We start from the raw sequence: 22112 nt of genomic DNA on the forward strand, positions 1-22112 counted from the left end.
TCAGGCGTCTGCCCCTCAATGACACCGCCTCTGACATCTCTTCCTGCCAAGTTGGAAATACCTGGTAAATGGGTGTAGACTGGGGTGGGGTCAAAGTTTGCCACATTATTTGTCCCTTTTTCTGTCATTTAAAAGTTGGGCGGTATGATTAAAGATGTTCAAGAGCCTGAACATCTAAACAACAAGGTGTTTTAAATAGAAAAAGATGTAGTCTGAACATACCCCTAAAATACACAGGAAGGAAGAACTCTGATGTAAGGAATTCGTAAATACAAATTCAGTTTTAACCAGGATATCTTTATTAGGGCAGATGCAGACGGCCGTAGATTGGCTCATCTGAGAGAATCGGGTTGATTATGCTTGATGGTTTCTGATGTTTTGTCAGATCACACTTGGACAGAAAACTTATCTGCTCAAACCCTAACAATCACTCATATACTCCAATGACCTGGTTATGGGGGACTTTAACTACCCGGATATTAACTGGGAAACAGAAACCTGTGAAACCCATAAAGGCAACAGGTTTCTGCTAATAACCAAGAAAAATTATCTTTCACAATTGGTGCAGAATCCAACCAGAGGAGCAGCACTTTTAGACCTAATACTATCTAATAGACCTGACAGAATAACAAATCTGCAGGTGGTTGGGCATCTAGGAAATAGCGACCACAATATTGTACAGTTTCACCTGTCTTTCACTAGGGGGACTTGTCAGGGAGTCACAAAAACACTGAACTTTAGGAAGGCAAAGTTTGACCAGCTTAGAGATGCCCTTAATCTGGTAGACTGGGACAATATCCTCAGAAATAAGAATACAGATAATAAATGGGAAATGTTTAAGAGCATCCTAAATAGGCAGTGTAAGCGGTTTATACCTTGTGGGAATAAAAGGACTAGAAATAGGAAAAACCCAATGTGGCTAAACAAAGAAGTAAGACAGGCAATTAACAGTAAAAATAAAGCATTTGCACTACTAAAGCAGGATGGCACGATTGAAGCTCTAAAAAACTATAGGGAGAAAAATACTTTATCTAAAAAACTAATTAAAGCTGCCAAAAAGGAAACAGAGAAGCACATTGCTAAGGAGAGTAAAACTAATCCCAAACTGTTCTTCAACTATATCAATAGTAAAAGAATAAAAACTGAAAATGTAGGCCCCTTAAAAAATAGTGAGGAAAGAATGGTTGTAGATGACGAGGAAAAAGCTAACATATTAAACACCTTCTTCTCCACGGTATTCACGGTGGAAAATGAAATGCTAGGTGAAATCCCAAGAAACAATGAAAACCCTATATTAAGGGTCACCAATCTAACGCAAGAAGAGGTGCGAAACCGGCTAAATAAGATTAAAATAGATAAATCTCCGGGTCCGGATGGCATACACCCACGAGTACTAAGAGAACTAAGTAATGTAATAGATAAACCATTATTTCTTATTTTTAGGGACTCTATAGCGACAGGGTCTGTTCCGCAGGACTGGCGCATAGCAAATGTGGTGCCAATATTCAAAAAGGGCTCTAAAAGTGAACCTGGAAATTATAGGCCAGTAAGTCTAACCTCTATTGTTGGTAAAATATTTGAAGGGTTTCTGAGGGATGTTATTCTGGATTATCTCAATAAGAATAACTGTTTAACTCCATATCAGCATGGGTTTATGAGAAATCGCTCCTGTCAAACCAATCTAATCAGTTTTTATGAAGAGGTAAGCTATAGGCTGGACCACGGTGAGTCATTGGACGTGGTATATCTCGATTTTTCCAAAGCGTTTGATACCGTGCCGCACAAGAGGTTGGTACACAAAATGAGAATGCTTGGTCTGGGGGAAAATGTGTGTAAATGGGTTAGTAACTGGCTTAGTGATAGAAAGCAGAGGGTGGTTATAAATGGTATAGTCTCTAACTGGGTCGCTGTGACCAGTGGGGTACCGCAGGGGTCAGTATTGGGACCTGTTCTCTTCAACATATTCATTAATGATCTGGTAGAAGGTTTACACAGTAAAATATGGATATTTGCAGATGATACAAAACTATGTAAAGCAGTTAATACAAGAGAAGATAGTATTCTGCTACAGATGGATCTGGATAAGTTGGAAACTTGGGCTGAAAGGTGGCAGATGAGGTTTAACAATGATAAATGTAAGGTTATACACATGGGAAGAAGGAATCAATATCACCATTACACACTGAACGGGAAACCACTGGGTAAATCTGACAGGGAGAAGGACTTGGGGATCCTAGTTAATGATAAACTTACCTGGAGCAGCCAGTGCCAGGCAGCAGCTGCCAAGGCAAACAGGATCATGGGGTGCATTAAAAGAGGTCTGGATACACATGATGAGAGCATTATACTGCCTCTGTACAAATCCCTAGTTAGACCGCACATGGAGTACTGTGTCCAGTTTTGGGCACCAGTGCTCAGGAAGGATATAATGGAACTAGAGAGAGTACAAAGGAGGGCAACAAAATTAATAAAGGGGATGGGAGAACTACAATACCCAGATAGATTAGCGAAATTAGGATTATTTAGTCTAGAAAAAAGACGACTGAGGGGCGATCTAATAACCATGTATAAGTATATAAGGGGACAATACAAATATCTCGCTGAGGATCTGTTTATACCAAGGAAGGTGACGGGCACAAGGGGGCATTCTTTGCGTCTGGAGGAGAGAAGGTTTTTCCACCAACATAGAAGAGGATTCTTTACTGTTAGGGCAGTGAGAATCTGGAATTGCTTGCCTGAGGAGGTGGTGATGGCGAACTCAGTCGAGGGGTTCAAGAGAGGCCTGGATGTCTTCCTGGAGCAGAACAATATTGTATCATACAATTATTAGGTTCTGTAGAAGGACGTAGATCTGGGTATTTATTAGGATGGAATATAGGCTGAACTGGATGGACAAATGTCTTTTTTCGGCCTTACTAACTATGTTACTATGTTACTATGTTACTATGACTACAAATACTAGTTACAGGAAAACAACATTCTAAAAGAAAAGGCCCAAAACGGTAGAATTTATTTATTAATTTGGATACTGCTGCGTGCATGGTTGGTATTAAACTTAAAGGAGCATTTTAAGAAAAATAATATATCGTTGCAATTAAAAAAAAAGTTATATATATATAATATAGATATTTTAAATTATAAATTAATATTTTTTTTACATTAGTAAGCTTATCTCTAATTTACCTCTAAAGGGAAGCTGTCATGTGAAAAAACACTATTAAATTACAGCTATGAGGGTGAATCTGCAGGCTAATAGCATTCTGCCATTGTGCTGTCTCTGCCCTGAATGCCCCTCTGTGGAAGGAAATTAACTTTATTCCTCCAGGCGGCCTCAGGCTTTGACCACGCCATAATCAGTAGAGGAACAATCGGAGGAAAAGTATGATATAAACATGTCATCACTTCTGCATTTTTTAACCACTTCTGGTTTTGGCTTACAAATAGAGGTAAAATACTGACCAAATAATGAATATGTGAACGAGGCCTTTCAGTCACAGAGGTGCGGCTTCAGTCACCGCTCAGTACATAGTGATCAGCAGCTGACTGAAAGCTGGCTCTGTACTGATGCACTGCTGAGCCGGCTGTCAGTCAGTGCCTGAGTGAGGTTACAGCTGCTGCTCACTATGTACTGAACGGGACCGAAGCCGTACCGGCCGCGCCTCTGACTGAATAAAGTTCATTGCCTTATGGCAGCGGGGCTTTCAGTGCGGGAACTTGGCGTCAGAATGTTATTAACCCACAGATTAGCCCCATGTCTGCAGGTTAATAATGTTATGTTATGTTTTTCTGCTTCTTTCTACTATACATTCAGTATTATCAAGCATTGTAGCCTGTCACTAATTTGTACAAGGTTATATTACTCTGTCTGACCACGGTCAGTCACCTATATATATTTGGGCGTGGTGTATGATTATGTATTGTGGATATTGTTAGCTAGATGTATATTGTCCGGTCACTGAATTACCGCAGAATTGGCTATTTGCTATATCTGGGATCCGCTTAGACGCTCTGAGATCAGCTCTACACTATCTTTGTGGGCGTCCATGGGATCCAGGATATATTATTGTTATGTTCTGAACATCTATTAGGGTGTTCCTGATTGTATTGTTTTAGAAAAGGATTGGCTTCCACATCTGCCAGAGCTTTTTCTTTCCTAGGTTGGAACCTGCAGCACGTTTTATTTTATTAGTATTATCTATTAAAAGCTATGCTTTAATATTAATATTTGCTGAATCACATACGGGTCTGTGGACAAACATGTATGGAGATCTCCTCCAGTCATTTGATTCAGGAAAAATGTCCTTCTACAAAGGTGTTATATGCTCAAAGGCCTCATTGTCCGCTCCTTCACAAAACTGTAAGCTGTCGATACCAGATCCAGTTTCTACTGCTTCTGTGGATTTCATCCTGTCTTCACATTCTTCGTGGTCTTCAGTTTTTGCACTTTTTCTCTTTCTATTATAAAGATAACAGCAGTCATAAAAATTGTATATGGAGATCATTTTTATTTATTTTACTCATTTATAAATCGCCATCATATCCCGCAATGCTTTACAGACATCATCGCTGTCCCCATTGGGGCTCACAATCTAAATTCCCTATCTATATGTCTTTGAAGTATAGGAGAAAACCGGAGAACCCAGAGGAAACCCATGGAAACACAGGGAGAACATACAAACTCCTTGCAGATGTTGTTCTTGGGAAGATCTGGACTCCCACACTGAAAAACACCAGTGCTAGCAAATAGTCACAGCCTCCCTCTTCCTAAAGAATTACCCCAGCCTTTATCAGAGACTATCAAGTACTATTGATTCTGGGGGCCCAATTTACAGCTTAATTCAACAATTATCTGACCTTGTTCACAAATTTCCAGCTAACACATTGCTCCGATATAAGTATTGGCAACCATATAAGATGTTTAGGACACCCCACATTGCTACCAGTCAGGGCCGGTGTCAGCACCCGGCATACCCGGGCAAGTGCCGGGGCCCTGGCAAGACAGGGGGGCCCATTCAAGGCCGGCGTTAGGGGCAGGCAGCTGCCAGTGCCTAGGACCACTGCTCCCCCTGGGGCCCTCAGTTAGAGGAACATCACGGAGCTGACTCGGCAGGGGGGGGGGAGCAGCCGGGGGCTGTCTAATTATACTCACCTACTCCCGGCAGCTGGCGCGGTCCCTGCAGGTCCCCGGCTCCCCAGCTTCTTCCTGTACTGAGCGGTCACATGGTACCGCTCATTACAGTAATGAATACGTGGCTCCACCTCCCATAAGGGTGGAGCCGCATATTCATTACTGTAGTGAGCGGTAACGGTGACCGCTCAATACAGGAAGAAGCAGCAGCGCCGGGAAGCAGGTGAATATAACTGGGAGGGGAGCACACCTTTCCTCGTTCCAGCCGCCGCTCTGTCTTCAGCGTCATCTGCAGTGACGCTGAGGTCAGAGGGCGCGGTGACATGGTTAGTGCGCGCCCTCTGCCTGAGCGTCAGTGCAGAAGATGCTGAAGATGGAGCGGCGGCTGGAACGAGGAAAGGTGAATATTGAAAGTGTCGGGGGCCTGAGAGGTGAGAATGTGTTTTTTTTTTTCTTAGCGCAGCAACAGCAAATGGGGCAAGTGTCTGTATGGGGCAATAACGTTTGTGCAGCACTATAATGGGGCAAGTGTCTGTATGGGGCATCTATGGTGCCATAACGTTTGTGCAGCCCTATAATGGGGCAAGTGTCTGTATGGGGCATCTTATGGGGCCATAACGTTTGTGCAGCACTATAATGGGGTAAGTGTCTGTATGGGGCATCTTATGGTGCCATAACGTTTGTGCAGCACTATAATGGGGCAAGTGTCTGTATGGGGCATCTTATGGGGCCTTAACATTTGTGCAGCACTATAATGGGGCAAGTGTCTGTATGGGGCATCTATGGGGCCTTAACGTTTGTGCAGCACTATAATGGGGCAAGTGTCTGTATGGGGCATCTTATGGGGCCATAACGTTTGTGCAGCACTATAATGGGGTAAGTGTCTGTATGGAGCATCTTATGGGGCAATAACGTTTGTGCAGCACTATAATGGGGCACGTGTCTGTATGGAGCATCTATGGGGCCATAACGTTTGTGCTGCACTATATGGGGCAAGTGTCTCTATATACTACATGGCTGTTCTATATACTACGTGGGCAGTGTTATATACTACGTGGGCTGTTATATGCTACGTGAGCTGTGCTATATATTAGATGGCTGTTCTATAAACTACGTGGGCCATGTTATATACTATGCGGCTGTGCTATATACTATATGGGCTGTTATATGCTACGTGGGCTGTGCTATATACTACGTGGCTGTGTTATATGCTACGTGGGCTGTTATATACTACATGGCTGTGTTATATGCTACGTGGCTGTGCTATATAATACGTGGGCTGTGTTATATACTACATGGCTGTGTTTATATGCGATCATGAATCGTGGTATGTGTTAAAGGGGGGACCCACTGAGACTCTTTCGCCCGGGGCCCTCAAAAACCTGGAGCCGGCCCTGCTCCTAGTTTTGGTGAAAAGATCATTCACTCCTTTGTTCGTTTTATGATTGCTCACTTTCCATGCGAAGACTCAGAAACAAAAAAATATTTCCGAGGATTTCCTTGACCCTTGATCGAAATGTACAAAGGCACATTATTTCACATGCCTTGCAGGGAACATTTGTTTTGAAATAACTAGATAAGAAACTCACAGGTCATGAATTATGCCTATCTCAAGTCTTTATGACTCAGTAAGTGGAAATTTCTACACTCAGAAATCATTAACTCTAATAGCATTTTCTTTATATTTTGTGAACATGGAATCAGTTCATGTTACCAGGATAGGAAAGCAATTAAGATGATCAATATCTATTTGCTGGTGATCACACATCAAGCAACAATATTTCTAATTGAGGCCAATTAAACTCTACTCAAAATGAGATCATCGACGACAAGTAGAAAATTATATTATGTCTTATGAATCAAACCTCTTGGAGTGTGCAATATAATTTACCGAGGAACTGCCCAGAAATAGAAAATATGACATGATATTTATTAAAATATTATTATAATTGTAAAATATTGTGCAATGAAGAAGTCAAAGTATTAAAAACTGAAATGTACAGTGTATATAGGTAATGATATACAGCTAATTGCAATAAAATGGAAACGTTTTTCTATTTAATAGCCTTTGGCATAATTTTGAGCAATGGCGACTTGATGGAAGAACGTACTGTAAGAAGGTTGATCTTATTATATATAGAGCAAGATATACAGGTGCTTCTCACAAAATTAGAATATCATCAAAAAGTTAATTTATTTTAGTTCTTTAGTACAAAAAGTGAAAGTCATATATAGAGTCATTACAAACAGAGTGATCTATTTCAGGTGTTTATTTCTGTTAATGTTGATGATTATGGCTTACAGCCAATGAAAACCCAAAAGTCATTATCTCAGGAAATTAGAATACTTTATAACACCAGCCTGAAAATGATTTTAAAATCGGAAATGTTGGCCTACTGAAATGCATGTTCAGTAAATGCACTCAGTACTTGGTCGGCGCTCCTTTTGCATCATTTACTGCATCAATGCAGAATGGCATGGAGGCGAGCAGCCTGTGGCACTGCTGAGGTGTTATGGAAGCCCAGGTTGCTTTGATAGCAGCCTTCAGCTCGTCTGCATTGTTGGGTCTGGTGTCTCTCATCTTCCTCTTGACAATACCTCATAGATTCTCTATGTGGTTAAGGTCAGGCAAGTTTGCTGGCCAATCAAGCACAGTGATATTGTGTTTTTAAACCAGGTATTGGTACTTTTGGCAGTGTGGACAGGTGCCAAGTCCAGCTGGAGAATGAAATTTCCACACCCAAAAAGCTTGTCGGCAGGGGAAAGCATGAAGTGTTCTAAAATTTCCTGGTAGACAGCTGCGCTGACTTTGGTCTTGATAAAACACACTGGACCTACACCAGCAGATGACATGGCTCCCCAAACCATCACTGATTGTGGAAACTTCACACTAGACCTCCAGCAACTTGGATTGTGGCCTCTCCACTCTTCCTCCAGACTCTGGGACCTTGATTTCCAAATTAAATGTCAAATTTACTTTAATCTGAAAACAACACCTTGATCCACTGAGCAACAGTCCAGTTCTTTCTCTCCTTGGCCCAGGTAAGACACTTCTGGCGTTGTCTATTGGTCATGAGTGGCTTGACACAAGGAATGCGACACTTATAGCCCATGTCCTGGACACGTCTGTGTGTGGTGGCTCTTGAAGCAATGACTCCAGCAGCAGTCCACTCCTTGTGAATCTACCCCAAAATATGGAATAGCCTTATCGTAACTATCCTTTCAAGGCTGCGGTTATCCTGGTTGCTTGTCAGTGGCGTAACTACCGCGGTCGCAGCGGTCGCCATTGCGACGGGGCCCGGGCTGGTCAGGGGCCCTCCCCCCGGCAGATCAGAGGCACCGGCCGACACCATGTTCATGGGCGGACATACCGCCGGTTCAACCGGTGCAGCTCTGGGGGGCCCCTGCAGTGCGGCCAGGGACGCTACTAGCGGCAGAAGAGAGGGCGGCAGAACTGGATTTGCGCTGCTAGTTTTTTTTTTTTTTTTTTTTATAAAACTCTGGGGTCAAGTGCCCGCCCCCCCCTCCTCCCTCCTTCCCACCCCCCCTCCTCCCTCCCTCCTTCCCACCTCCCTCCTTCCCGCCCCCCCTCCTCCCTCCTTCCCGCTCCCCCTCCCTGAAGACGTAATACTCACCTTCCTCCAGCGGTGGCTGCAACTGCATCTCAGCGCCGGCAGCGCGTCCTGTCTTCAGCGGTCACATGGTACCGCTAATTTAAGATCATGAATATGCGCATATTCATGACCTTAATTAGCGCTATCATGTGACCGCTGAAGACAGGAAGGAAGACGCTGCAGAAGAGATGCCAGGAAGGAAGTTCTGTTCTGTGCTGCGCGGTAAGAGGTAAGTATGACAGGGAAAAAGGACGGGGAGCCATGCACACAGGGAAAAAGGATGGGGAGCCATGCACACAAGGAAAAAGGATGGGGAGCCATGCATGCAGGGTGGGAGGATAGGGGAGGCATGCACGCAGGGGAGAAGGATGGGGGAGCCGTGAACGCAGGGGAGAAGAATGGGGGAGCCGTGAACGCAGGGGAGAAGGATGGGGAGCCGTGAACGCAGGGGAGAAGAATGGGGGAGCCGTGAACGCAGGGGAGAAGGATGGGGAGCCGTGAACGCAGGGGAGAATGATGGGGGAGCCGTGAACGCATTGGAGAAGGATGGGGGAGCCGTGAACGCAGGGGAGAAGGATGGGGAGCCGTGAACGCAGGGGAGAAGGATGGGGGAGCCGTGAACGCAGGGGAGAATGATGGGGGAGCCGTGAACGCAGGGGAGAAGGATGGGGGAGCCGTGAACGCAGGGGAGAAGGATGGGGGAGCCGTGAACACAGGGGAGAAGGATGGGGGAGCCGTGAACGCAGGGGAGAAGGATGGGGGAGCCCAGCACGCAGGGGAGAAGGATGGGGAGCCGTGAACGCAGGGGAGAAGGATGGGGGAGCCGTGAACACAGGGGAGAAGGATGGGGGAGCCGTGAACGCAGGGGAGAAGGATGGGGGAGCCCAGCACACAGGGGAGAAGGATGGGGGAGCCATGAATGCAGGGGAGAAGGATGGGGGAGCCGTTAACGCAGGGGAGAAGGATAGGGGAGCCGTGAACGCAGGGGAGAAGGATGGGGGAGCCGTGAACGCAGGGGAGAAGGATGGGGGAGCCGTGAACGCAGGGGAGAAGGATGGGGGAGCCGTGAACGCAGGGGAGAAGGATGGGGGAGCCGTGAACGCAGGGGAGAAGGATGGGGGAGCCATGAACGCAGGGGAGAAGGATGGCGGAGCCGTGAACGCAGGGGAGAAGGATGGGGGAGCCCAGCACGCAGGGGAGAAGGATGGGGGAGCCGTGAACGCAGGGGAGAAGGATGGGGGAGCCATGCACACAGGGTGGGAGGATGGAGTATAAATATGGAGTATAAATACTGGGCCCTATAGGGGGGACACAGTGTGAGTGGACAGTGTGAAGAGGGGGCCGGTATAGAAAGGAGAGGTCAGTGTGAAGAGTATGTACCATAAGAAGGACAGTGTGGGGGTCATATTTTGTGCAGACAATATAGTGAGGGGCAATTTTTTATTCCAGAGCATTATAATGACACTTGTATCTTTAAGAGCATCTTGTGGAGACTTTCTGCAAAAGAGCGGAAAAGATGGAAGTCTGCAGAGACGGCTGTGGATGAGAAAACTCATCATGGGATCTGGACAAGATGAAGAAAAGAAGAATGGCTCCAGAGACGACGTCATCTATAAGGTACCTGGATGTAAATGTTATTTGTGATACTGACTAACTCTCATGTTTTTATTTATGTTAGGAGCTTTAAAGGGGTTGTCCAGGTTTGTAATGAGTCTGCAGTCATTCTTTGTGACTGCAGACTTCTGACTTCTCACAGTGCGCCCTGCACGCTGTCAGGATTCTGTCGTGCTGGCGATTTACATACGTGCGGTCACATGCTGACTAGACATGTGTAGCCTCCGTCAGTGAAAATGAACTGAGCGAGGCCGGGCATGTCTAGTTGGAATGTGGCCAGAGGTATATAAATCGCATACTTGTGCTGACATGACCGTCCACCGGCAAGGGAGAATCCTAGTAGTGTGCAGTGCATGCGTTGTGAGAATTCAGAAGCTGCAATGTCAGGATTCAGCTCTGCAGGTTCTGGTGATGGTGGCCGCCATATTGGCAAAGCCTGAGGCGGCTGCTGGGACCGGGAACAGGTAGTGCCGGAGCTAGTGGGGGGCACGTGGACCAAGCCGCCCAGGAGGGGGATGCCGCAGCGGCTCAGCCATATGGAGGATCCGGGGATGAACATGGAGGTGTACGGGACCGGCGGAAGTGAGGTGTGTCTGCTGCCCGTGTGTCGCCGTCTCGGCCCCCAGCGTCCCTGGCCCCCTGTGACACCAGCCCCGTTTCCTCCCTGCTGTCCCGTGCCCCATGTCTTAGTAGGTCCCCAGGTTCAGGTCATGGTGCTCCTCTGGGCTCCCCATACACACCTTGTTCCTCCTCCCCTGGTCTCCCAATGCTCCTCATCTCCCATGCCCTGAGTCCTCCTGCACCCCCCATGCATTCCCTGCCCCTTGTCCCCGTGTGACTCGTCTGCCCTGCTCTCAAGTCTCCCCTGTCACCTTTCTCACCGTGTGTTCTCCATCTACCCTGTCCTTGTAATCCCTGTGCCCCCTTCTTCCCTCCTCCCAAGTTTCCCCCCCCCATCTTCCTCTGTCCCCTTGCGTCCCTATCTACTTTGCCCTCGGAGTCCCCTTGTGTCCTCTTGTGCCTGTCTCCATTGCACCCTAGTCCCCGTGTGTCCCATTGTGCCCTTCTCCCCTTCCTCTTAGTCCTTATGAGTCCCCTTGTGCTTCTATCCCTTGTCCCCGTGTGTAGCCGTGTGTCAGTGTCCCTTGCCAACTAGTCCCTGTGTGTCGCCTTGCGCCTGTCTCCCTTGTCCCCTTATGCTTGTGTCCCTTGTCCCCGTGTGCCAGTCTTCCTTGCCCATTAGTCCCTGTGTGTCCCCTTCTAAGTCTCCATGGCCAACTAGTCCCTGTGTGTCCCCTTGTGCCAGTCTCCCTTGTCCCCTTGTGTCAGTCTCCCTTGCCCACTAGTCCCCTTTTAACCTTCTCCCCTGCCCCCTAGCCCCCAAGTGTCCCCTTGTGCCTGTCTTCCTTGCTCCCTAGCCCCCCTATATTACTATTGTGCCTGTCTCCCCTACTCCCCTTGTGTCCTTGTCCCCTGCCCCCTAGTCACCATTTGCTCATGTCTTTCTCACTGCCCCTGTATGAGGGGCTGCATTATACTGTGAGGGGGGCTGCATTATATTCTATGGGGGTTACATTGTATTGTATGGCCGGGCTGCAGTATACTCTGTGGGGTGGCTGTATTATACTATATGTGGGCTGCATTATACTGAATCGAGGACTATGGGGAATATATTATACTATATGAAGAACTATGGTCCATCATACTATGGGAAGTGAATTGTACAACATGGATGACGATGGCGGTGCATTATACTATATGGAGCACTATGAGGAGTATATTATACTATATGGAGGACTGAGCAGTGTATTTTAATATATGGAGGACTATGTGGAGTGTATAATACTAAATAGAGGACTGAGGAGTGTATTATACTATATGGAGGACTATGAGGGGTTCATTATACTATATGGAGCACTATGAGGAGTGTATTATACTATATGGAGGACTGAGCAGTGTATTTTAATATATGGAGTACTATGTGGAGTGTATAATACTAAATGGGGGACTGAGGAGTGTATTATACTATATGGAGGACTATGAGGGGTGCATTATACTATATGGAGCACTATGAGCAGTGGATTATACTATATGGAGGACTGAGCAGTGTATTTTAATATATGGAGGACTATGTGGAGTGTATAATACTAAATGGAGGACTGAGGAGTGTATTATACTATATGGAAGACTATGAGGGGTGTATTATACTATATGGAGGACTGAGCAGTGTATTATACTATATGGAGCACTACGAAGAGTGTATTATGCTATATGGAGGACTGAGGAGTGTACAATACTATATGAGGGACTATGGGGAGTGTATTATACTATAAGGAGTACATTATAGTTCTCATATGGATCCCCATGACTTCTATGTTAACCCCTGATGAGTATAATGGCTTATTTTCTGTTATACATTACATAACAATGGCAGTACGGGGGACAAATATATGCCAGGATGGGGCACTGGATAGTTATGCAACTGAGGTCACACTATACAACTTTGCAATAAAGCTATAGTGTGCAATATTAATAGGGAAAATGTGAATTTGGGTGGAAAATATTTTGGCATGGTGGGGGGCCCCATTTGAAAGTTCGCACCGGGGCCCATAACTTTGTAGTTACGCCACTGTTGCTTGTGCACCTTTTTCTACCACTCTTTTTTCTTCTACTCAACTTTCCATTAATATGCTTGGATACAGCACTCTGTGAACAGCCAGCTTCTTTATCAATGACCTTTTGTGGCTTACTCTCTTTTGTGGAGTGTCAGTGACTGCCTCCTGGACATTAGATGATATTCTAATTTTGCGAGAAGTGTTGTGAATTCTGTGGCTGAGTTCACTTCTGTGGTCACAAGTGGTATTGCAGTCTCTGGGCTTCCTCCCTCAGGTGTTTTGGTGAGCTCGTTGGCTGCCTTGCTATTTAGCTCCACCTGAGTCTGTCTTCCTTGCTCCTTGTCAATGTTCCAGTGTTGGATCTGAGCTACTGCATCTTTCCTTGGGCCTGCTGCTCTGCTAGATAAGTGCTTCTAGTTTGTTTTCTGTTTTTTCTGTCCAGCTTGTTATTATCTTTTGCTGGAAGCTCTGAGAAGCAAAGGGGTGCACCGCCGTGCTGTTAGTTCGGCACGGTGGGTCTTTTTGCCCCTTTGCGTGGTTTTCGTTTTAGGGTTTTTTGTAGACTGCATAGTTCTCTTTGCTATCCTCGCTCTGTCTAGAATATCGGGCCTCACTTTGCTGAATCTATTTCATTCCTACGTTTGTCTTTTCATCTTGCTAACAGTCATTATATGTGGGGGCTGCCTATTCCTTTGGGGTATTTCTCTGAGGTAAGTCAGGCTTGTATTTCTATCTTCAGGCTAGTCAGCTCCTCAGGCAGTGCCGAGTTGCATAGGTAGTTGATAGGCGCAATCCACTGCTGCTTCCAGTTGTGTGAGGATAGATCAGGTACTGCAGTCTACAGAGATTCCACGTCTCAGAGCTCGTCCTATTGTTTTTGGTTATTGCCAGATCTCTGTATGTGCGCTGATTACTGCACGCTGTGTTGCCTGATTGCCAGCCATAACAGTACAAGGAGCCCTTCAATGATTTCCAATAGAGGGAAAAAAGAAATCCTGACATCATTTTTTTTTCTTGGCTCTGTCTTCAGTCTTTTTTTTCCCCTAGACATTAGAGTGCTTCAGGACACAGCTGGGACATGGATATTCAGGCTCTGTGCTCCTCAATGGATAATCTCGTTGTAAATGTACAAAAGATTCAAGATACTATTGATCAGAAATCGATGCTAGAACCAAGAATTCCGATTCCTGATTTGTTTTTTGGTGACAGAACTAAGTTCCTGAGCTTCAGAAATAATTGTAAGCTATTTTTGGCCTTGAAACCTCATTCTTCTGGTAATCCTATTCAACAGGTTTTGATTATTATTTCTTTTTTGCGCGGCGACCCACAGGACTGGGCGTTTTCTCTTGCACCAGGAGATTCTGCATTGAGTAATGTTGATGCATTTTTCCAGGCGCTGGGATTGCTTTACGATGAGCCTAATTCAGTGGATCAAGCTGAGAAAAATCTGCTGGCTTTATGCCAGGGTCAGGATGATGTAGAAGTATATTGTCAGAAATTTAGAAAATGGTCAGTACTCACTCTGTGGAATGAATCTGCACTAGCGGCTTTGTTCAGAAAGGGTCTCTCTGAAGCTCTTAAGGATGTAATGGTGGGATTTCCTATGCCTGCTGGTTTGAATGAGTCTATGTCCTTGGCCATTCAGATCGGTCGTCGCTTGCGCGAGCGTAAATCTGTGCACCATCTGGCGGTGTTGTCTGAGAGTAAGCCTGAGCCTATGCAGTGCGACAGGACTATGACTAAAGTAGAACGGCACGAACACAGACGTCTGAACAGACTGTGTTTCTATTGTGGTGATTCTACTCATGCTATTTCTAATTGTCCTAAACGCACTAGGCGGTTCGATAGCTCTGCCGTTATTGGTACTGTACAGTCCAAATTCCTTTTGTCCATTACCTTAATGTGCTCTTTGTCATCATATTCTGTCATGGCGTTTGTGGATTCAGGCGCTGCCCTGAATCTGATGGATTTGGATTATGCTAAACGTTGTGGATTTTTCTTGGAGCCTTTGTGGTGTCCTATTCCGTTGAGAGGAATTGATGCTACACCTCTGGCCAAGAATAAGCCTCAGTACTGGGCCCAGCTGACCATGTGCATGGCTCCTGCACATCAGGAAGTTATTCGCTTTTTGGTACTGCATAATTTGCATGATGTGGTCGTGTTGGGGTTGCCATGGCTACAAACCCATAATCCAGTATTGGATTGGAACTCTATGTCGGTAACCAGCTGGGGTTGTCAGGGAGTACATGGTGATGTTCCATTTTTGTCTATTTCGTCATCCATTCCTTCTGACATCCCAGAGTTCTTGTCGGACTTTCAGGATGTATTTGAAGAGTCCAAGTCTGATGCCCTTCCTCCGCATAGGAATTGTGATTGTGCTATCGATTTGATTCCTGGTAGTAAATTCCCTAAGGGTCGTTTATTTAATTTGTCCGTACCTGAACACACCGCTATGCGCAGTTATGTGAAGGAGTCCCTGGAGAAGGGACATATTCGCCCATCGTCGTCACCATTGGGAGCAGGGTTCTTTTTTGTAGCCAAGAAGGATGGTTCGCTAAGACCGTGTATTGATTACCGCCTTCTTAATAAGATCACTGTTAAGTTTCAGTATCCCTTGCCATTGATTTCTGACTTGTTTGCTCGGATTAAGGGGGCTAGTTGGTTTACTAAGATTGATCTTCGTGGTGCGTATAATCTGGTGAGAATCAGGCAGGGAGATGAATGGAAAACGGCATTTAATACGCCCGAGGGTCATTTTGAGTATCTGGTGATGCCGTTCGGACTTGCCAATGCTCCATCTGTTTTTCAGTCTTTTATGCATGACATTTTCCGTGAGTATCTGGATAAATTCTTGATTGTTTACTTGGATGACATTTTGATCTTCTCAGATGATTGGGAGTCTCATGTGAAGCAAGTCAGAATGGTTTTCCAGGTACTGCGTGCTAATTCCTTGTTCGTGAAGGGATCAAAGTGTCTCTTCGGTGTGCAGAAAGTTTCATTTTTGGGGTTCATCTTTTCCCCTTCTACTATCGAGATGGATCCGGTTAAGGTTCAGGCCATCCAGGATTGGACTCAGCCGACATCTCTAAAAAGTTTGCAGAAATTCCTGGGCTTTGCTAATTTTTATCGTCGCTTCATCTGTAATTTTTCTAGCATTGCCAGACCATTGACCGATTTGACCAAGAAGGGTGCTGATTTGGTTAATTGGTCTTCTGCTGCCGTGGAAGCTTTTCAGGAGTTGAAGCGTCGTTTTTGCTGTGCCCCTGTGTTGTGTCAACCTGATGTTTCTCTTCCGTTCCAGGTCGAGGTTGATGCTTCTGAGATTGGTGCAGGGGCGGTTTTGTCACAGAGAGGTTCTGGTTGCTCAGTGTTCAAACCATGTGCTTTCTTTTCCAGGAAATTTTCTGCTGCTGAGCGTAATTATGATGTGGGCAACCGAGAGTTGCTGGCCATGAAGTGGGCATTCGAGGAGTGGCGTCATTGGCTTGAGGGTGCTAAGCATCGCGTGGTGGTTTTGACTGATCATAAGAACCTTACTTATCTTGAGTCTGCCAAGCGCTTGAATCCTAGACAGGCCCGTTGGTCGTTATTTTTTGCTCGTTTTGATTTTGTGATTTCATACCTTCCGGGCTCTAAAAATGTGAAGGCGGATGCTCTGTCTAGGAGTTTTGTGCCCGACTCTCCGGGGTTATCTGAGCCGGCGAGTATCCTCAAGGAAGGAGTCATTGTGTCTGCCATCTCCCCTGATTTGCGGAGAGTGTTGCAGAAATTTCAGGCTAATAAACCTGATCGTTGTCCGGCCGAGAAACTGTTCGTCCCTGATAGGTGGACTAGTAAAGTTATCTCTGAACTTCATTGTTCGGTGCTGGCTGGTCATCCAGGAATCTTTGGTACCAGGGAGTTGGTTGCTAGATCCTTCTGGTGGCCATCTCTGTCACGGGATGTGCGTGCTTTTGTGCAGTCCTGTGGAATTTGTGCTAGGGCTAAGCCCTGCTGTTCACGTGCCAGTGGGTTGCTTTTGCCCTTGCCGGTCCCGAAGAGGCCTTGGACACATATTTCGATGGATTTCATTTCTGACCTTCCCGTTTCTCAAAAGATGTCTGTCATTTGGGTGGTCTGTGATCGCGTTTCTAAAATGGTCCATCTGGTGCCCTTGGTTAAATTGCCTTCCTCCTCTGATTTGGTGCCTTTGTTCTTCCAGCATGTGGTTCGTTTACATGGCATTCCTGAGAATATTGTTTCTGACAGAGGTTCCCAGTTTGTCTCGAGGTTCTGGCGAGCCTTTTGTGGTAGGATGGGCATTGACCTATCTTTTTCCTCGGCCTTCCATCCTCAGACTAATGGCCAGACCGAACGAACCAATCAGACCTTGGAAACATATCTGAGATGTTTTGTTTCCGCTGACCAGGATGATTGGGTGTCATTTTTGCCGTTGGCTGAGTTCGCCCTTAATAATCGGGCCAGCTCGGCTACCTTGGTCTCTCCATTTTTCTGCAATTCTGGGTTCCATCCTCGTTTCTCTTCAGGACAGGTTGAGTCTTCGGACTGTCCTGGTGTGGATTATGTGGTGGACAGGTTGCAGCAGATCTGGACTCAGGTAGTGGACAATTTGACCTTGTCCCAGGAGAAGGCTCAGCTTTTTGCTAATCGCAGACGCCGTGTGGGACCCCGACTTCGTGTTGGGGATCTGGTTTGGTTATCTTCTCGTCATATACCTATGAAGGTTTCCTCTCCTAAATTTAAACCTCGTTTTATTGGTCCGTATAGGATTTCTGAGATTCTCAATCCGGTGTCTTTTCGTCTGACCCTCCCAGACTCCTTTTCCATACATAATGTATTCCATAGGTCGTTGTTGAGGAGATACGTGGCACCTATGGTTCCATCTGTGGAGCCTCCTGCCCCTGTTTTGGTGGAGGGGGAATTGGAGTATATTGTGGAGAAGATTTTGGATTCTCGTGTCTCTAGACGGAAACTCCAGTATCTGGTCAAATGGAAGGGTTATGCTCAGGAAGATAATTCCTGGGTTTTTGCCTCTGATGTCCATGCCCCAGATCTTGTTCGTGCCTTTCATGTGGCTCATCCTGGTCGGCCTGGGGGTTCTGGTGAGGGTTCGGTGACCCCTCCTCAAGGGGGGGGTACTGTTGTGAATTCTGTGGCTGAGTTCACTTCTGTGGTCACAAGTGGTATTGCAGTCTCTGGGCTTCCTCCCTCAGGTGTTTTGGTGAGCTCGTTGGCTGCCTTGCTATTTAGCTCCACCTGAGTCTGTCTTCCTTGCTCCTTGTCAATGTTCCAGTGTTGGATCTGAGCTACTGCATCTTTCCTTGGGCCTGCTGCTCTGCTAGATAAGTGCTTCTAGTTTGTTTTCTGTTTTTTCTGTCCAGCTTGTTATTATCTTTTGCTGGAAGCTCTGAGAAGCAAAGGGGTGCACCGCCGTGCTGTTAGTTCGGCACGGTGGGTCTTTTTGCCCCTTTGCGTGGTTTTCGTTTTAGGGTTTTTTGTAGACTGCATAGTTCTCTTTGCTATCCTCGCTCTGTCTAGAATATCGGGCCTCACTTTGCTGAATCTATTTCATTCCTACGTTTGTCTTTTCATCTTGCTAACAGTCATTATATGTGGGGGCTGCCTATTCCTTTGGGGTATTTCTCTGAGGTAAGTCAGGCTTGTATTTCTATCTTCAGGCTAGTCAGCTCCTCAGGCAGTGCCGAGTTGCATAGGTAGTTGATAGGCGCAATCCACTGCTGCTTCCAGTTGTGTGAGGATAGATCAGGTACTGCAGTCTACAGAGATTCCACGTCTCAGAGCTCGTCCTATTGTTTTTGGTTATTGCCAGATCTCTGTATGTGCGCTGATTACTGCACGCTGTGTTGCCTGATTGCCAGCCATAACAGAGAAGCACCTGCATATTGCATTGTAAATTTTGCTAATAAACCTAATTTGCCATGGGGGTGGCTGTTGTGAATTCTGTGGCCAAGCTCCCTCCTGTGGTCGAGAGTGGTACTTCGGCTGGTTCTGTCTATAAGCTTCCTTTGGTGGATGAGAGTGGTACTGCGGCTTCTGAGTTTCCTTCCTCAGGTGATGAGGTTAAGTCGTTAGGTGCTGCTCTATTTAACTCCACCTGGTGCTTTGATCCTGGCCTCCAGTCAATGTTCTAGTATTGGTCTTGCTTCCTCCTGGATCGTTCCTGTGGCCTGACTATCCTGCATAAGCTAAGTTTTGCTTGTGTTATTTTTGCTTGCTATTTTTTCTGTCCAGTTTGCTTTATTGGTTTTTCTTGCTTGCTGGAAGCTCTGAGACGCAGAGGGAGCACCTCCGTACCGTTAGTCGGTGCGGAGGGTCTTTTTGCCCCTCTGCGTGGTTGTTTGTAGGTTTTTGTGTTGACCGCAAAGCTATCTTTCCTATCCTCGGTCTATTCAGTAAGTCGGGCCTCACTTTGCTAAATCTATTTAATCTCTGTGTTTGTATTTTCATCTTACTCACAGTCATTATATGTGGGGGGCTGCCTTTTCCTTTGGGGAATTTCTCTGAGGCAAGGTAGGCTTATTTTTCTATCTTCAGGGCTAGTTAGTTTCTCAGGCTGTGCCGAGTTGCATAGGGAGCGTTAGGCGCAATCCACGGCTACCTCTAGTGTGATGTGTTAGGATTAGGGATTGCGGTCAGCAGAGTTCCCACGTCTCAGAGCTCGTCCTTTGTTTTTGGTCATTGTCAGGTCACTTTGTGTGCTCTGAATTTCAATGTCCATTGTGGTTCTGAATTACCTGTTCATAACAGGTGGCATTATTTTGTCTTGATCACACCATATCTACTGGGAAGGGGAGGAAGCAAAAGAGAGGACACAGACAGGCAGGGCCGGACTGGGACTAAAATTCAGCCCTGGCATTTGAAGGTACACAGGCCCACTTGTCACATGGTGACTGTATAACATCTTTGTACACTTGTAGGTTACAAGAAGTGAGGGGAGCTGTATCCAGCATTACAGCTCAGTCCCCATAGAACAGGGGTTGGCAATTAATTTTGCCATGGGGCCGCATGAAAAAGTGGGATGGTTTTAGAGGGCCGAACTAATATAATTACCGTATTTTTCGGACCATAAGACGCACCGGACCATAAGGCACACCCCAAATTTGGAGTGAAAATTGCCGAAAAAAAGATTTTTTATAAGATGGGGGTCCGTCTTATTGTCCGAATTTACACTATCTTACGGTAAGATTCTCACCTGAGGGCTGGCGGTGGCAGAGCACGGTCACAGGAGGCATGGTGTCGGCAGAGGTGGGGTGATGCGGTGTGGCATGCACCTGAGCAGGGTCCCTTCCTGCTTAGGCGGGCGACGCCATGGCCTGGTGTCCATGGGGGGGTTGCAGCAGTGGTGTGGTGGCGGCAGAGGTGCGGTATGGCGTGCGCAGGGTCCCTTCCACCGGTGAGGAGACGTAGCGGCCCGGAATGTAATGTGAGCAGCAGAGCCGGGTTGAATATCGGTGGCGGCGGCCATCTTCCATAGGCCGCGCATGCGCAGATGGAGTGCTCTGCTTCACGGGGCTTCAGGAAAATGGCCGTGGGAGGCCGCGCGTGCGCGGTGGCCATTTTCCTGAAGCCGAGATCTAAATCTGCAAACTCGGCTTCAGGAAAATGGCCGCTGCGATCTCCATCTGCGCACGCGTGGCCTCCCGCGGCCATTTTCCTGAAGCACCGTGAAGCAGAGCACTCCATCTGCGCACGTGCAGCCTTGGGAAGATGGCCGCCGCCACCGATAAACAGGTAATCAACCTGGCTTTCACTCCAGCCGCCAGCGGTCCTCCTCAGAAGCGGCTGGCGGCGGGCCGAGCGGTGCCGGGGGCGGCTGTCAGAAGTGACAGCTAGCTGGCGGGCCGCTTAAAATCATCAGGCGGGCCGCATCTTGCCCAGGTCTGCCATAGAATGTAATGCAGCCAGTCCCCATAGAATGTAATGCAGCACAGCCCCATAGAATGTAATGCAGCCCAGCCCCATAGAATGTAATGCAGCACAGACCCCATAGAATGTAATGCAGCACAGCCACATAGAATGTAATGCAGCACAGCCCCATAGAATGTAATGCAGCCAGCCCCCATAGAATGTAATGCAGCCAGTCCCCATAGAATGTAATGCAGCAGAGCCCCATAGAATGTAATGCAGCACAGCTCCATAGAATGTAATGCAGCCATCCCCCATAGAATGTAATGCAGCACAGCCCCCATATAATGTAATGCAGCACAGCCCCCATAGAATGTAATACAGCACAGCCCCCATAGAAAGTAATGCAGCACAGCCCCATAGAATGTAATGCAGCACAGCACCATAGAATGTAATACAGCCAGCCCCATAGAATGTAATACAGCACAGGCCCCATAGAATGTAAGGCAGCACAGGCCCCATAGAATATAAGGCAGCACAGGCCCCATAGAATGTAATGCAGCACAGCCCCCATAGAATGTAATGCAGCACAGCCCCCATAGAATGTAATGCAGCCAGTTCCCATAGGATGTAATGCAGCCAGTTCCCATAGGATGTAATGCAGCACAGCCACCATACAATATAATGCAGCCCAGTCCCCATAGAATGTATTGCAGCCCCCCCCCCCCCAATAGCCCCACAATCCAGTTATCACTCATTGATATATAATTATAATTTTGAAAAAAACACTACTCACCTTTCCTCTTGCCCCGCGCTGCTCCTGGCTCCAGTCTCAGCCGCTGCAGTCTGCCCGCCCGGTCACACAGCAGGTGCGCGATGATATGACGTCATCGCGCACCCGCAGTGTCAGCGGCAGAGCGGGGAATGATGGGAGAGGGAGCGACAGCGGATGCTCTCTCCTCCATCATTGCATTCAACTGTACCGGCGTCTATGACACCGGTTGTTATGACCTGGTGGTCAGGACAATAATGGACCTGGTGGTTAAGTGCACACGGAAAGACCTGATAGTTACTGATAATAAGGACGAGCTCTGGGACGTGGGAACTCTGCTGACCGCAATCCCTAAACCTATCAAACACACTAGAAATAGCCGTGGATTGCGCCTAACGCTCCCTATGCAACTCGGCACAGCCTAAGAAAGTAGCTAGCCCTGAAGATAGAAAAATTAAGCCTACCTTGCCTCAGAGAAATTCCCCAAAGGAAAAGGCAACCCC

General features: G+C 46.8%; 1 protein-coding gene across 1 annotated transcript in view; it reads right to left on the reverse strand.

Moving 5' to 3' along the window:
- Positions 1-3010: 3010 nt before the first annotated feature.
- Positions 3011-22112, reverse strand: part of CLTRN (collectrin, amino acid transport regulator) — a 195759-nt gene continuing 176657 nt past the window's right edge. Inside the window, exon 6 of the mRNA XM_069759737.1 lies at positions 3011-4455. Within this exon, the coding sequence (XP_069615838.1) occupies positions 4305-4455 (151 nt within the window). The 3' untranslated portion in view covers positions 3011-4304. The remainder of the gene's footprint in view (positions 4456-22112) is intronic.

This window comes from Ranitomeya imitator, chromosome 3 (assembly GCF_032444005.1).
Source record: "Ranitomeya imitator isolate aRanImi1 chromosome 3, aRanImi1.pri, whole genome shotgun sequence".
Classification (NCBI taxonomy): domain Eukaryota; kingdom Metazoa; phylum Chordata; class Amphibia; order Anura; family Dendrobatidae; genus Ranitomeya; species Ranitomeya imitator.